General features: G+C 50.6%; 1 protein-coding gene across 1 annotated transcript in view; it reads left to right on the top strand.

Moving 5' to 3' along the window:
* LOC140902309 (galectin-9-like) overlaps positions 1 to 15,506 on the top strand; it is a 37,285-nt gene that overhangs the window by 9,918 nt on the left and 11,861 nt on the right. Inside the window, exons 5-7 of the mRNA XM_073322263.1 lie at positions 1,980 to 2,027; positions 2,801 to 2,848; positions 12,177 to 12,221. Of these exons, the coding sequence (XP_073178364.1) occupies positions 1,980 to 2,027; positions 2,801 to 2,848; positions 12,177 to 12,221 (141 nt within the window). The remainder of the gene's footprint in view (positions 1 to 1,979; positions 2,028 to 2,800; positions 2,849 to 12,176; positions 12,222 to 15,506) is intronic.

Below are 15,506 nucleotides of genomic sequence, written 5' to 3'. Positions count from 1 at the left end.
CTCTCAACTGCCCCGAGTTTCGCTGGACTGTCCTGCTTGACCCCCCAAACCTCCATCCTGGTTAAAGGAGAACATTTTTCACATTCAGGGCCACCTGTGAGAGGAGAGGGGAGAAAGGGGCAGTTTGCCACAGGTCCCTTGTTTGAGAGGGGCCCCCAAACAGAGCGGCATTGAGACTCAGTGCACAGGGTCACAGCCCACTCAGGTTTGGCCTGGCCGCCTCTCTGTCTATGGCTGGCCAGGCCATACCTGAGTGACCCGTGCATTAGGTCACAACACCAATCAAACCTGGCATCTCCATCTCCAGAGGGGCAGACGGGTCTGAGCGGCGCTGTGTCTCACTTTAGCACTTGAAATATAGGGAGGCATGTGTTGATGCAGGGCAAGGAAAGCCAGAGGAACTGGGGGTGTTGTTCCATGGGACCCCCCACTACTGCACCCAGCAGGAGACACCATTCAGGAACTTGGGTGTGACTAATGTCTTGTCCTCCAATGGTGCCTCCCATGTCCAGGCCCACAGTGACTGGCCACTCGGGGGGCCAGTGCCCAATGGGGCAGGGAGTTGCCTGCGCTGCATGCAAGGCGAGTATCCCAGCCCCTCAGCAATCATAGATTTAACAGCTGGGGGAGAGAGGGAGAGGGAGACGGAGCCAGCAACTGCCAGTTGCAAGATGGCCACTTTAGAGCAGCAGCCGTCAAATTTAAAAGGGCGAGCCCCAGAAAGGCATGCTGGGGAAAAGCTCCCTGCAGTGTGGAGTGGTACTCAAGATTGGGAAGCCAGAAGGGAAGGTCCAGCTGGGGAGAAGGATCTGTTCAGGTGTTGTGCCAACTACTGCTACATCACCGATTCTCAGTATCTAGGCCTGCAGCTCTTTGCCTGCCTTGACTCCCCGTTACTGCCCTGCCCTGTCTCTAGTACCATTAAATCCCACATGCAATCCCTACTTGGCAGCCGGTATCAAGCGGAGTGCCCCAGGGATCGGTTCTGGGGCTGGTTTTGTTCAACATCTTCCTTAATGATCTGGATGATGGGATGGATTTCACCCTCGGCAAGTTTGTGGATGACACTAAGCTGGGGGGAGAGGTAGACAGGCTGGAGGGTAGGGATAGGGTCCAGAGTGACCTAGACAAATTGGAAGACTGGGCCAAAAGAAATCTGATGAGGTTCAACAAGGATAAGTGCAGAGTCCTGTACTTAGGACAGAAGAATCCCAGGCACCGCTATAGGCTGGGGGCCAACTGGCTAGGCAGCAGTTCTGCAGAAAAGGACCTGGGGATTACAGTGGATGAGAAGTTGTATATGAGTCAGCAGTGTGCCCTTGTTGCCAAGAAGGCTAACGGCATATTGGGCTGCATTAGTAGGAGCATTGCCAGCAGATTGAAGGAAGTGATTATTCCCCTCTATTCGGCACTGGTGAGGTCACATCTGGAATATTGCGTCCAGTTTTGGGCCCCCACTACAGAAAGGATGTAGAGAAATTGGAGAGAGTCCAGTGGAAGGCAGCGAAAACTATTAGGGGGCTGGGACACATGACTTATGAGGAGAGGCTGAGGGAACTGAGTTATTTAGTCTGCAGAAGAGAAGAGTGAGGGGGGATTTGATAGCAGCCTTCAACTACCTGAAGGGGGGTTCCAAAGAAGATGGAGCTCGGCTGTTCTCAGTGGAGGCAGATGACAGAACAAGGAGCAATGGTCACAGGTTGGAGTGGGGGAGGTCTAGGTTGCATATTAGGAAAATCAATTTCACTAGGAGGGTGGTGAAGCACTGGAATGGGTTACCTAGGAGAAATCTGGGGTGGTGGAATCTCCATCCATAGAGGTTTTTAAGGCCGGGCTTGACAAAGCCCTGGCTGGGATGATTTAATTGGGGTTAGTCCTGCTTTGAGCAGGGGGTTGGACTAGATGACCTCCTGAGGTCTGTTCTAACCCTGATCTTCTATGGTTCTATGGTTCACCTTAACGTACTTCTTTGGGTTTAGGGGCTGCAAGGGCAGGCAGCCCCTGCTTGTGGAATTCACTCCAGCAGTGTGAGTACAACTCTTACAGTCCCATGTTCAGCTAACTTAGAGGGGGGTGTGGATCTAAAGAGGAGATGCTCAGATCATCCTAGAAAAGTGAGCTGGAAAAGCTCCAGCAGACATCGGGGGTCAAAATGCTTCTGTCTCTGGCCATGGTAGCCTGCACAATACCTGACATGTCCCCCTGCTTGAATCAGCATGGGAGTAGTGGACTGGGTCCAACGGTCCCCCTGCGTATGACATTCAAACAGGGTTTGCCTCCCACTGCCCAAGACTTCCTTTCCTGGGCAAGGGCTACCAGACTAAAGAAGCCAGAAAAGTGAGGAGTGTTTTGTCTTCCTCCACCCCTGCTGCACTGCCTCTGTGTAGGCTGCAGGCTCCTTAGGGCAGGGCCTTGCTTTATACCTGAACTAGCACGCTTTCGGGTGCTCTACGAATGCCCCAGTCACCTGGTTGGGAAGCATCTTGCTGCTGAGACCCCTCAACCCTATCAGAATGGAGCAGCTACACAGCTCACCAGAGTGACACCCCAAGACCTCGCTTTTCAACATCCTTTCTGAAGGGTAGACACCTGAAGGTCCAGTTCCTTGCAGGAATCATTTGTCCGGACCCCTCATTTTGGGGCTTTGTCTGGGCCTTGGTGGGGCGAGCGGTCCAGCTTCTGCTTTGTCACGAAGCGAAGGGGCTGTTTAATTCTGGTGACATCATGCAGGCAGGGGAGTTTTAGCTGCTGAAGCTCACATCACAGTTGCTGTGCTTACCTGGCCTCTCTGTCCTTGCAGATCCCCAATGTGTTTGCCCAGCCAGTCTTCGGGGCTCCAGCTCCCAGAGTGAGTATTTTGCTACAGATGATACACATCGATCATTGAGAGACTTTGACAAGACCCTGGGATGTGAGGGGGCAAGATAGGGAGGAAGACCCAGTAGGGTAATATAATTCCTGGCATATTATACAAAGGGCCAGGTGAGGTGGCAGAGGTGTGGGGTATGCACACTATGCTTCAAGGACTCCTGCATGGAGGGGGCCATGAAGAAAACCCTGCATGGTTCCAAATCCCAGATCTGAAGAATCCCAATGCCTGGGTGGTGTAGTAGCTGGTGGCCTGTGGCTCGAGCAGTCATGGGCTTGCAGATTTAAACTTGGGAGCAATTTGTGAAATCCGAGTTCAGCAAATCACTGGGAACAGATGGAGCTATCAGAGGGTCCTGTGTGCAAGAGCAGAGACACTGACCAGGATCTACAGGCACTGTGACCATATAAAGAGCAGCTGCTCCTGAGGTTGGACAGCTGCTATCATAGAACTCTCTCTCCTTCCGCTCATTTGCACCTGCCTACTGTTATATGCCACTGAGCTTAGTCTCAAATTTCCCTGTGTCCCACACAAACTTGGTGTTTCATTTCAGCTGACTGAGGGCATAAAAATTATACTGTTAATGCAGTCACATTCTTTTAGTCTTCTTCACTCTACGACTGTGTCAGACGTATCTCATAATACTTTTTATACAATACAATTGACTTGTGGAACTCATTGCCACATGATATCACCAAGAGATTTAGACAAAGACGGGAAACTTATATGGATGACGAGAACATTCAGGATTAAATTCTGGTTGGACTGAAGTCTGTGGCAAAAATCCCACTGACTTAAATGGAATTAGCATTTCACCCCAACACCGTGTTAGAGAGAATAAAAAATATGAGACGCAAACCCTCCTGTTTTGGGGCATAAGCTAACCACTAACTGGTAGGGTTAGGATACAGACTAGATGGCCACAGGTCTGCTCTGGCATTGCAGTCCCTGTATTCCTACAGGTATGTTCCTATCTGGGTCCTAGCGGCTGGGAGTTGCAGGGTTGCTGTGCTTCAGACAGAAGCAAAGGAACTGCGGAGTTGTGAGCCTCCTCCTTGTACAAGGGAGAATGACTGAGGTGCTGATGTTCCTTGTCTGTCACAATTCTGAAGCAGACCCTGCAGAGCTGTGGATCTGGCCTGTGAAGAAATAGAAACAGATGAACAAGGAGAGAATAGTTCTACCTTGGATCTGGATATCTATGATCAATGGCATGAAACCAGTCTGTCTTCCATGAGGGAAAATAATCTGTCTCTGGCGTGCTAACGTCCACTGGAAAAAGTGAGCCAGGTAACCTGGTGGCTCCCAAGGGCTTTGGCTAAAATGCACGATAGGAGATGAAGGAAATTTGAAATTTGATACTCATTGAAGGGCAAAGTCTTGTTGGGATTTGAATCTAGTCATGTGAGACAGAAGTTGTCACAGTCACAGTGATCGGCTGCTCCTCAAAGAGGAGAGAGGCTAAAATGCCCAGCAAAGGGAAGAGGCACTGAACATGTGTGCTTTGGTGCATCCGTCTGATGAATAAGGAAGGCTGGGGGGATCAGAGAGAATTCACTTGTTTTTCCCATTAGAAAGTCAGGACCTGTCCAGGCTGAAAGACTCTGTGATGCCTGGAACATGAGTGAAATATTGGCTGCATTAGAGCCAAGAGAATGAGAGCGGAGCATTCGAGAGAAGAAAGGGGTTTTGATCAGACCGTTTAATACTCGGTACCTCTGCTTTGGCTGACACACACATAGCTCCAGTGGCTTATGAGTATTTTGGAAAAAGGATGCACCTTAAACAAACATTCAGCATGCTTCAGTTAATGTGTCCGAGCTCTGGATACATGCTGGGCTGACTGTGACTTTATTCACTGAATTTTGCCCCTCTTTGTTTATGATCATCCTGAGATTTTTTTCTCTCATTTAATTTTGAAATGATTCACTGAGTAATCCTTGGTCTACAGCTCATATGTGAGCTGTTTGTTTCCAGGGCCATCCCTAGCCATTCTGGGGCCCTACACAGCCCCCCACAAAGGGAGGTGGGGATGGGACCCCAGGCCTCCACGGGGGAGGCTTGGGGGGCAGGGAGGAACAGAACTCACCGGTGGTGCAGCTGGGGCTGGGTGGCTGCACTTCCCGCTGCCAATGAGTGCAGGCCTGACCTGCTGCAGTCCTTAGCGGACTGGGCTAGGGTGGAGTAGGGGCAGGAAGAGGTGGGGCTGGGGCAGAGGCCGGGGGAAGAGGCGGAGCAGGGGTTGGAGCAGCACGCAGCTGCGTAGCGCACCAGGAAATTTGCCCTAAATTTCCTGGTGCCCTACACAGCTGCGTACTTTGCGTACGGGTAGGGACAGCCCTGTTTTTTCATTTGGTATTCAGAATACATCAGTCACATGCTCTTGTTTCTGTTCCCTGTCTGGATGAATGTAACCCCTAGAATTAGGGTTGTGTTGTGATCACTTGTAAATGCAAATACCGAATTTGCTTTTGCAAATATTCTCTAGCATATGCTTCAAATATGCTGTTTCCATAAATGTCCTGGAGCTCTTGCCCACTTCTATTCTTGTTTTGGGTAAATCAACAAGTTAATGGCTGGAGGAAGAAGCTGACAGCAAGCTGGTGAGGTCTGTTGAGGATACTAAGGCTATGTCTACACTAGCGCTCTTGTCGGTAAAAATTTTGTGGGTCAGGGGTGTGAAAAGAAACACACCCCTGACCAGGGGTGAAAGTAATTTAAAGGACTTACCAGTATGCAGGGTGGCCGGGGTCCTGGACAAGGTGGGGGGTGGGGGGGGCGGCTCTGGGCCCCAGGAAGGGGCGGGGCCTCAGGCAGAAGGGGCAGGGCTGGGGGCCCTTCAGCGCAGCCCGGACCACGCTGCCCGGGGCTGCGCTGGCAATTTAAAGGGCCAAGGGCTCCAGCTGCTGGCATGATAGCAGCAGCAGCAGCCCGGAGCCCCGGGCCCTTTAAATTGCTGCCGGAGCCCCAGGATAGCGGCGGCCAGGAACCCTGCAGCTCCAAGTGGCAATTTAAAGGGCCCGGGGTTCCGGCTGCTGCTGGGATTCCCGGGCCCCTTTAAATCGCCGGGCCCCAGGGCAGCTGTCCCTTTTGTGACCTCCCCACCATCAGCGGCCCTGCTGGTACGGGTTGGCTGTGTACTGGCGGCCACTTTCTTACCGGTACGCCAGACTGGACCGGACCGGCTTACTTTCACCTCTGCCCCGACCCACAAAAGTTTCACTGACAGAAGTGCCAGGGTGCACAGGGCTATGTCAGCGGGAGAGAGTCTCCTGCCAACATAGCGATCGCTGCTCGTTAGGGGTGGGTTAATTATGCAGGTGGGAGAGCTCTCTCTCACCCGCACAGAGCCGCTACACGGGAGGCCTCACAGCAGTGCCGCTGTAAGGTCCAGAGCGTAGACACAGGCTGAGCTGGTTTGGTTTGTTAGGCTCTGTCTACAGCAGAGAGGGTGTGTCCTGCGGGGAAAATCACTTCTTGCCCCCTCACCAGCGGACCCCAAGTGATGTTTCTCTGACTAAACAAGTTGCTTTGACGTGTAATCGGCTGCGTGTCTATTGGTGTTAGTGCCATGGGTTGTGTGGCAGGGTGCACGCATCCCGTGCTGGAGAGGTACGGTCATTGCTCATGATCCTTCTTGACATTTTTGGATCTAATTTTTGGTTTTAAGAATATTTCCCATACCCTGTACCCAGTGTAACCGGAAACCCCCACTACAATGATGCTTCCCTGATCCTATAAACAATGGCCCGTGTGGCAAAATACTCAGTAGGCTCAGTCCTTTTTAGCCTCGGAGACTCAGGTTCGGGGCAAGGCGAATCCTTAGAGGTGGCCCAGGGTCCGGCTACTCCTCTCCTCAGTCAGTCCCTTGTGCTTGTTTTCCTTCCCCCTGGGGAGCAAGTGCAGCCTCTCTATTGGGAAGGTTTGGTGTCTTGCTGCAAGCAGCCTACTGGCAGCTTCCCCGCTCCTCTCACTCCTTCACTCTGCCCCTCCTACCACCCAGGGGAGGGTTTAAAAAGGTCCCAAGTAGTTGGAGTCAGCTGAACTTAATTGGTTCCCTAGCAACCCCTTTTCCAGCTGAGCCTTATTGCCCTCTGGTTCTCTCTCCTCAATGGATAGGGAAGGGCCTTTTAAACCCCTGGGACTAATTACTACCCCCCTTTTGTAGCTGTTTGTCCTGGGTTTACCACACCTGTTACTTACAGGAGAGCTAGAAGGGGGACCACTGCATCATCCAGGCATCCCATGGTCTTGGGTGTCCGACGGGTCTTCTAAGCTAAAACTTGTCTAAATCCCCCCTTTATGTTCTATACCTACATGCTTGCTGCACTTGCTTGCATCAGTCAATGTTCCACTTGTCTCAGACACATTCTCTTGCAGCGGTTACAAGCCTTAGAATCATAGAATATCAGGGTTGGAAGGGACCTCAGGAGGTCTTCTAGTCCAAACCCCTGCTCAAAGCAGGACCAATCCCCAATTAAATCATCCCAGCCAGGGCTTTGTCAAGCCTGACCTTAAAAACTTCTAATGAAGGAGATTCCACCACCTCCCTAGGTAACACATTCCAGTGTTTCACCACCCTCCTAGTGAAAAAGTTTTTCCTAATATCCAACCTAAACCTCCCTCACTGCAACTTGAGACCCTTACTCCTTGTTCTGTCACCTGCTACCACTGAGAACAGTCTAGAACCATCCTCTCTGGAACCCCCTTTCAGATAGTTGAAAGCAGCCATCAAATCCCCCCTCATTCTTCTCTTCCATAGACTAATGTTAGCCAACGGCCAAGGATGTTTGGTGAGGTGCCAGCTATGCCCGTTTATACCATCCGTGACTTTAACCGCTAGGACGCACTGTCCCTTCGCAGTGGGCAGCCCGGGCTAGGCTGACGGATGCCCCAAGGTCCTAACCACCCGTGACTTTAACTGCTAGAGCTCAGAGCTCCTTCGCAGCGGGCAGTCAATACTGACTGACAGGTGCCCCAATGGCAGCACTAAGAGCCTCTCCACACCCGTGACTTTAACTGCTAGAGCTCAGAGCTCCTTCGCAGCGGGCAGCCAGGATTTACTGACAGGTGCCCCAAGAGTTTGCCCCGTGGAGGCGGCACAACTCAACGCTAGGCTCTTAGTACTCTCACCTAATGGCCAGGCTTTAGAGCCAAAACGGCTGAGGTTCTTTAATTGTGTTGGCGCTTTACAGTAAACCAGAGAAAACAAGTCAGGTTTATGCATAAATGGTTACCAAAATTTATTAAACTAGATTCTAATCATGTGGTTACAAAATTGCTAGTGCCTACTTATTTAAATGTAGAGATGTTACACACACAAAGAAGTTACAAAACTGAAGCCACAATCCCAAAGAAAGAAAACAAAGTATAGAGCTCTATTTCAAAATATGTGTACACTAAAGATAGGAGATCAGGTGTGGGTGCTTCTTACCCTCCTTGGATCTCTCGATTCCAGCGGTGCCAAGCCAGGATCGGTCACTCAATTCCGCGGAAAGACGAATAAGGGACAAGGCTTAGGGACCCTCTTAGCTGCAGAAGCCTTGGGAGGCTGTCACTTATCTGACCAGCAGATAGATAGTGAAAAGCACTCAAAAATCATGGTGCTGTAGGTCCCCTACTTATACCTCTGTACTCCTTTATTCTCTTTCTCCTTTCTTATGCCAAATTGAGGCTGGTCTGTCTGGGTGACGCCAGCTCTCGCAAGAGTAGTTTACACTTGCAAGGGAGAGAAACAATAAGTTTCGACTACTGGACATTTCTTTTATCAGGGTAAATATTTTCCCACCTAGGATATTGGTGTGTGTGCATCACGCTATTTAGTAGGGGCTAAGAGCCATGTCTGTCACAGGGCCTCTGCCTGCTGTGAGCTTAATCATTGTATCTGTTCCCAGAGGCACACTGTAGCAGCACACCTGTGCTTTTCACAGCTTCAAAGGCTGTGCTGGAATATATGTTAAGTGCCCTGTTCCGGCTTCCTCCTGTGTTTCCAGCAATGCTGGTCTGAGGGTGGGGGGGCTGGCTGTCTGGCTACAATTAAACATCCAAAGTTCCCTCAGCCTCTCCTCAAAAGTCATGTGTTCCAGTCCCCTAATAATTTTTGTTGCCCTCCGCTGTCCAGTTGTCCAGGACTTCCCCCAATCGCCATGAGTTTTCAAAGATACTGACCAATGGCTCTGCAATCACATCCGCCAACTCCTTTAGCACTCTTGGTGCAACGCATTCGGCCCCATGGACTTGTGCTCGTCCAACTTTTCTAAATAGTCCCGAACCACTTCTTTCTCCACAGAGGGCTGGTCACCTCCTCCCCATGCTGTGCTGCCCAGTGCAGTAGTCTGGGAGCTGACCTTGTTCGTGAAGACAGAGGCAAAAAAAGCATTGAGTACTTTAGCTTTTTCCACATCCTCTGTCACTCCGTTGCCTCCCTCATTCAGTAAGGGGCCCACACTTTCCTTGACTTTCTTTTTGTTGCTAACATACCTGAAGAAACCCTTCTTGTTACTCTTAACATCTCTTGCTAGATGCACCTCCAGGTGTGATTTGGCCTTCCTGATTTCACTCCTGCATGCCCGAGCAATATTTTTATACTCATCCCTGGTCATTTGTCCAATCTTCCACTTCTTGTAAGCTTCTTTTTTGTATTTAAGATCAGCAAGGATTTCTCTGTTAAGCCAAGCTGGTCGCCTGCCATATTTACTATTCTTTCTACACATCGGGATGGTTTGTCCCTGTAACCCCAATAAGGATTCTTTAAAATACAGCCAGCTCTCCTGGACTCCTTTCCCCCTCATGTTATCCTCCCAGGGGATCCTGCCCATCAGTTCCCTGAGGGAGTCAAAGTCTGCTTTTCTGAAGTCCAGGGTCTGTATTCTGCTGCTCTCCTTTCTTCCTTGTGTTAGGATCCTGAACTCGACCATCTCATGGTCACTGCCTCCCAGGTTCCCATCCACTTTTGCTTCCCCTACTAATTCTTCCCGGTTTGTGAGCAGCAGGTCAAGAGCAGCTCTGCCCCTAGTTGGTTCCTCCAGCACTTGCAGCAGGAAATTGTCCCCTACATTTTCCAAAAACTTCCTGGATTGTCTGTGCACCGCTGTATTGCTCTCCCAGCAGATATCAGGGTGATTGAAGTCTCCCATGAGAACCAGGGCCTGCAATCTAGTAACTTCTGTGAGTTGCCGGAAGAAAGCCTCGTCCACCTCATCCCCCTGGTCCGGTGGTCTATAGTAGACTCCCACCACAACATCACCCTTGTTGCTCACACTTCTAAACTTAATCCAGAGACTCTCAGGTTTTTCTGCAGTTTCATACTTGAGCTCTGAGCAGTCATACTGCTCCCTTACATACAGTGCAACTCCCCCACCTTTTCTGCCCTGCCTGTCCTTTCTGAACAGCTTATATCCATCCATGACAGTACTCTAGTCATGTGAGTTATCCCACCAAGTCTCTGTTATTCCAATCACATCATAATTCTTTGTCTTTGCCAGGACTTCCAGTTCTCCCTGCTTGTTTCCCAGGCTTCGTGCATTTGTGTATAGGCACTTGAGATAACCCGCTGATCCCCATACTCTTTCTCAGTATGAGGCAGGAGCCCTCCCCTCTCACGCGCTCCTGCTCGTGCTTCCTCCCGGTATCCCACTTCCCTACTTACCTCAGGGCTTTGGTCTCCTTCCCCCGGTGAACCTAGTTTAAAGCCCTCCTCACTAGGTTAGCCAGCCTGCTTGCGAAGATGCTCTTCCCTCTCTTCGTTAGGTGGAGCCCGTCTCTGCCTAGCACTCCTCCTTCTTGGAACACAATCCCATGGTCAAAGAATCCAAAGCCTTCTCTCCGACACCACCTGCGTAGCCATTCGTTGACTTCCTTCTAGTGGTTTTAGCCAGCTTAAACTGGTTTTGTATGGTTTAAACGAACACAAAAGCAACCTTCTTTAACCTCACAAAAAAAACTTGAATTGGCCTAACAACAGCAAAGCTAATTATAACTAGTTACTAACCTAACTAACTTATTATTTTTCTATTAAGTGCCATCTTGCATTACCTATATTCCTTCAGTCCTCCCACTCATATCCCACAGTGCACTGGTCATTTCTGGGCTCCTTTCTGTACAACATTGCTCAGGGTTCAATTTGGCTGGAGCCCCATTGGTTCAAACAGTGCAGCATGCTACATGGATTTCACATGTAAGCCATTTCTGGAGCTAGCTACTTCTGCGTGCTATGCCTCTACTCCGCCCAGCCCTGCTTTAACCATTAGACATTATTGTCTTCTTGTACTAACAATGTTGATTGCATCTGCTGGGGATAAGTACATCTCATGTTTCAGAGCAAAGGTTGATCTGATTATTTGCAGGCATCAGGAAGGTCCATGTGGAGCATTTTACACTTGGCTAAGTGCATAGTTGAGGATTTTTGCCTTGCTCTGTAGCAACATGTACTGGCCCCTGGCTAGGGGCAGGATGTCAGACTAGATGGCCCAACAGTCTAATCCAAGATGATAAGCTGCTATATACATCAAGACCTATCAAAGAGAATCAGGCAGGGAGTGATTTAGGTGACACCAGGGACACCTTCATAGGGGAACATTCATTAATGGAGCCTCCAGGATGGTTCATTATTTTTCTAAAGATCCGGGCCAGTTCTTGTTTTTCAAAAACATTTTGCTTAACCTGTATCAAACTCTGGTTAGGCTGAATTCCATTTCAGCCCTGAGGGAGGACAGCTGAAGGGAAGACAGACTCTGCATTTCTGCAGAGCAAAATTGGGAAGATTCATAGTTTCACAAATTTTTAAGGCCATAAGGGACCATTACGAGTATTATCTAGTCTGCTCTCCTGTATAGCACAGACTAGAGAATGCAACCCAGGGAAGAACACTGGGCGGAACAGAACAGGATAAAGCAATGAATGGAAAAGAAAGATAAGGAAATGACCTTAGATCTATCCCCATTTGTTACTCAGGGGTTGGATGTGCAGGAGGCAATATGCTCGGAGTAAGATAAAAGGCATTGTGAAAGAGCAAAGAAACACAAACCAAGAGGTGCTGAGAACCTCTCTGACTCTATTGGGTCAAAATCAAGAGTGGTGGGATCTCAGAAATTAAAGATGGAAAAGACCTGTTTGATTCTGGAGAAGAAACAGCTGGAAGCATCAGCCTCACGGCTGCAGAGACAGCTGAACCAATAAGGGTCCCAGGTTCCCCCGAGTGTGTTCATGGAGCAGGGCCCACACTCAGGTAAAGGTGAGAGTGGGAATAAAATAACAAGCTGAAGTGCCTGAGAGACTGAATTGTGAAATCTGTCTTCTGTCTTTGCAGGGGAAGAAAGGGAAGAACTTCCCAGGACAGGTGTCAGCTGCCTTGGTATGGGGCACAGCCCAATGCAGTGTGTCTGTGACCTCATTCTCTGCTCTCTAGTGAAACGCTGAGAGCAGCTCTCTCCAGGGCCGTTTGAAAGTCAGTGGAAGGGCAGTGAGTTCTCTTAGGAGCCAGCTATCCAAAGACCCAGCAGTGTCCCTCATTCTCAGTGGGTGTCTGGGGGAAGCAATGCCTGGCTTGAGCAAATCCAGCAAATGTGTGTCACAGGGGACACTGACACAGCAGCTGGTGGTGTACTTTCTGGTTTGGGCGGACAAACTCATGCTAACATGCTAAACGCAGCCATGGAGCCACGGTGGCACAGGTGGTGTCATGGGGTAGCCCGGGGTCTCAGACAGGACTGTACTCTGGTAGTTAGCTCATGCTGACCCCTGCATGGCTGCAGCTAGCTACACTGCTATTTTTAGCATGCTAACGTCAGCGAGCCTGCGTGCGCATCCATCCAAGCTGGAAATTACACCTCCAGCTGCCGTGTAGCCAGACCCTAAGTCTGCCCACTCCGCCAGTGTGTGAAAGGGGGGATTCAATGGAGGGGAGAAGAACAGGATTTTTAAGAGGTTGCACATTGAAGGTAATTGGGGCAAGGGAAATAATGTTCTGGCTGGTAAGTGGCTGGAAGGCTGCACTGTCTTGTCATTCCTCTGGCAGAAGAAAGATTGCCACGAGTGGCACTGGGGTTCTACCGTAGCGGAGGGGTGTCCTGAGCCTCTTTTATAAGTCACAAAAGCAAGCTACCATTGAATCGGGCCTCCTTTCCTTGGGAGCGGTTCAGTAGGCTAGCAAAGATTGGCTGCTATTCAACCGGAACGCTCCTTGGCTCAGTTTCATCCCATCCCTCCTGCAGTTAGGTCCCCGGCTGCTGATGTCCGTCCAGCACTTTAGGTAGTCGTAAAGTCAGTTCTTTTTTCGTTGAGATGTTGCTGTGGGAGATCACATGGCATTTATTTTCCAGACTGTCCCATGAGAGGAGAGACATCAGTATCATTTAGTCCCATCACCTGCTTCTGTTCTACTCTCTGCCTCTGCCCCAAACACAGGCAAGGTGTAAAGATAGCTAGAGACGAAGGGCTTGTCTCCACTGCAAAATCAGGATATCACGCCAGCTCTGCCCCTAACTCGAGTTCCACTGACACACGCAGCTCCCCGCTGGAGCATAACAGGACACACCATCCAGCCAGCGCTCAAGTCGTACAGGAACGCTGGTCCCGTGCTCTTCTGGGGAGCTGGCCCAGCGTTCCAGTCCTGTCACTTGACCCACAGAGGCCGGGAGGGCTGGTTGTCCGTCAGTCTGTGAGCCTATTGTTCTCTCTCACAGTCATTCAGCCAGACAGGCGATACCTGTGCAGAGCCAACCCCTCAGCTGCCAGCGGGACCCACTCGTTTTGCCAAGCTTATATGGGGCGATGGGGATTTATCATTGAAGTGGCTGGTCCTGGCACTGGGGTGGGCACCAGAGCATGTGATTGACTTGCCCTTCCCCAGCCTGGAGCCAGCTGCCTCGGAGAGACACCCCCAAGCCTGCCAGGAGCCCCTGAGCAGCACTGACCCCCAGTAGCAAGGAACCAAGCCTGGAACCTGCTTGTTCCTGGCACCTGGCCTCTGCCCTGCCCTGGCAGCCTAGCAGACTGGGTGGTGCTCAGCCCTCTCCTGCAAGGGACTGCTGGGCAGGGTATTCCATCTCCCTAGCACCACTCCTTCCCTGTTGATAGCAACTGAGCTGAGCAGCGAGGGGTCCCCCTGCTGTGGCCGCTGCCACCACCTGCCGCACCCTCCCTTCCAGCACCATTTTTTAGGACTGGAGCACAGTCCCGGCCATCTTTTGGGGGGGCTAGGCATGCTCCGCGCACTCCTACTGAAGCAAGCCCACAGGTGATACAGGCTGGGTGACACCTAGCTCGCTCAGAGCTAGTGCGGGTACCTCTACCTGAGCGAGCATTACCCACTCCAATGACAGGGCAGTTTCATGGCCAATGATACACAAAGGAGTGATGTGGCCAGATCACATCTGACCACCTTTGACTGCCCTAACCTGATGGATCAGGTACCCCTTGAACAGGTGGGTGAACAGGAGGGCACCGTTCCCTTCAGGGGTGTAGCCAAGCACCTTAACCACTCAGCCACTGCACCTTTCTGTAAGGATTGAGCACTTAAAGAAGCAGTTAGGCAATACGGTCCTTTGTGGCTCTAGCCTGGAGTGAACAGTCCACGTAGATGGATCGCATGGTGAGCCATAGGTCAGGTGTGAAGGGTACAGACACCAGGGAGAAAGAGGACTAGTTTAGGGGGGCGCAAAGGGGGTAGACTCAGGAGTAAGGGAATGAAACTGAGCAAATGAAAGTGGGGTAAATAGCAGGAAGTGTTTTGGAATAATGAATTTTACTAAACTGTGAAAGTTTCCCAGGGAAAGGGCCATTGTCTGAGCTAATTAAAACAGGACCAGCCTAAGCCCTTGAATCGGCTACCCATCAGAGGAGGGAGGTTCTGGACCAGCCCTCCAAAGTAGTCATGGGGGCAAGAAACCTAGCTGGTTTTAAGATGGAGCTTGATAAATGCATAAGTGGGATTAGATGATGGGGTTGCCTGTGAAAGCAGGGACTGGACTCCATGACCCAGGCAGCCGCTTCCAGCCCTGTGTTCCTAGACCGTCCAGAAGGACCCAGCATGCAACTCTTTCCTCTCTGATTTCTGTGCTGTCCTGCAGCGGTGAATTCCACACACTGATTAGCTGCTGGGTAAAAGTGTGCTTCCTTCAATCCATTGTAAAGGTGTCACGGTTGCATTTTAGTAGGTGTCTCAGTTTAAACCCCAGGTCTCTCTCTCTCTCTCTGCACGGCTGCCCTCTCCCAAATTATAAGCACTGTGATTATTCTGTCCCTCAGGTGGGAGATCTAGATTCACTGAGCCCCATCTATGCTGCACAGTTCACGCTGGATCTCTCATTTGTGCTTATCTGTGCCTGTGAATCCAGAGGGAATTTGCCTCTCCTACACATCAGTATTAAGCTCATGGAATACTGATCCCTGTCTTCTCTTTGCTGCCTGTTCTCTGCCAGGCAGTTTTTATTCACTCCCAACCTGTAACTTGTTCTGTGGGTCTGTTTTAGCCCAGTGCTGGGATGGTGGCATTGGTATTCCTGATGTTCCCTGCTGCCTGGTCTGTCGGTGGAATCCCCAGCTGTCACAGCTCCACTGATTAGTTGATACTTTGCGGTGGATCAGCCCAGTTGTTATTTCTGTGCAACTCCCCACAAGGCACACTTTCCTCTTGGGT

Source organism: Lepidochelys kempii, chromosome 23 (genome assembly GCF_965140265.1).
Source record: "Lepidochelys kempii isolate rLepKem1 chromosome 23, rLepKem1.hap2, whole genome shotgun sequence".
NCBI classification, from domain to species: Eukaryota; Metazoa; Chordata; order Testudines; family Cheloniidae; genus Lepidochelys; species Lepidochelys kempii.
The sequence above is the reverse complement of the archived record's forward strand: the minus strand, read 5'-3'. Positions and strand labels throughout refer to the sequence as shown.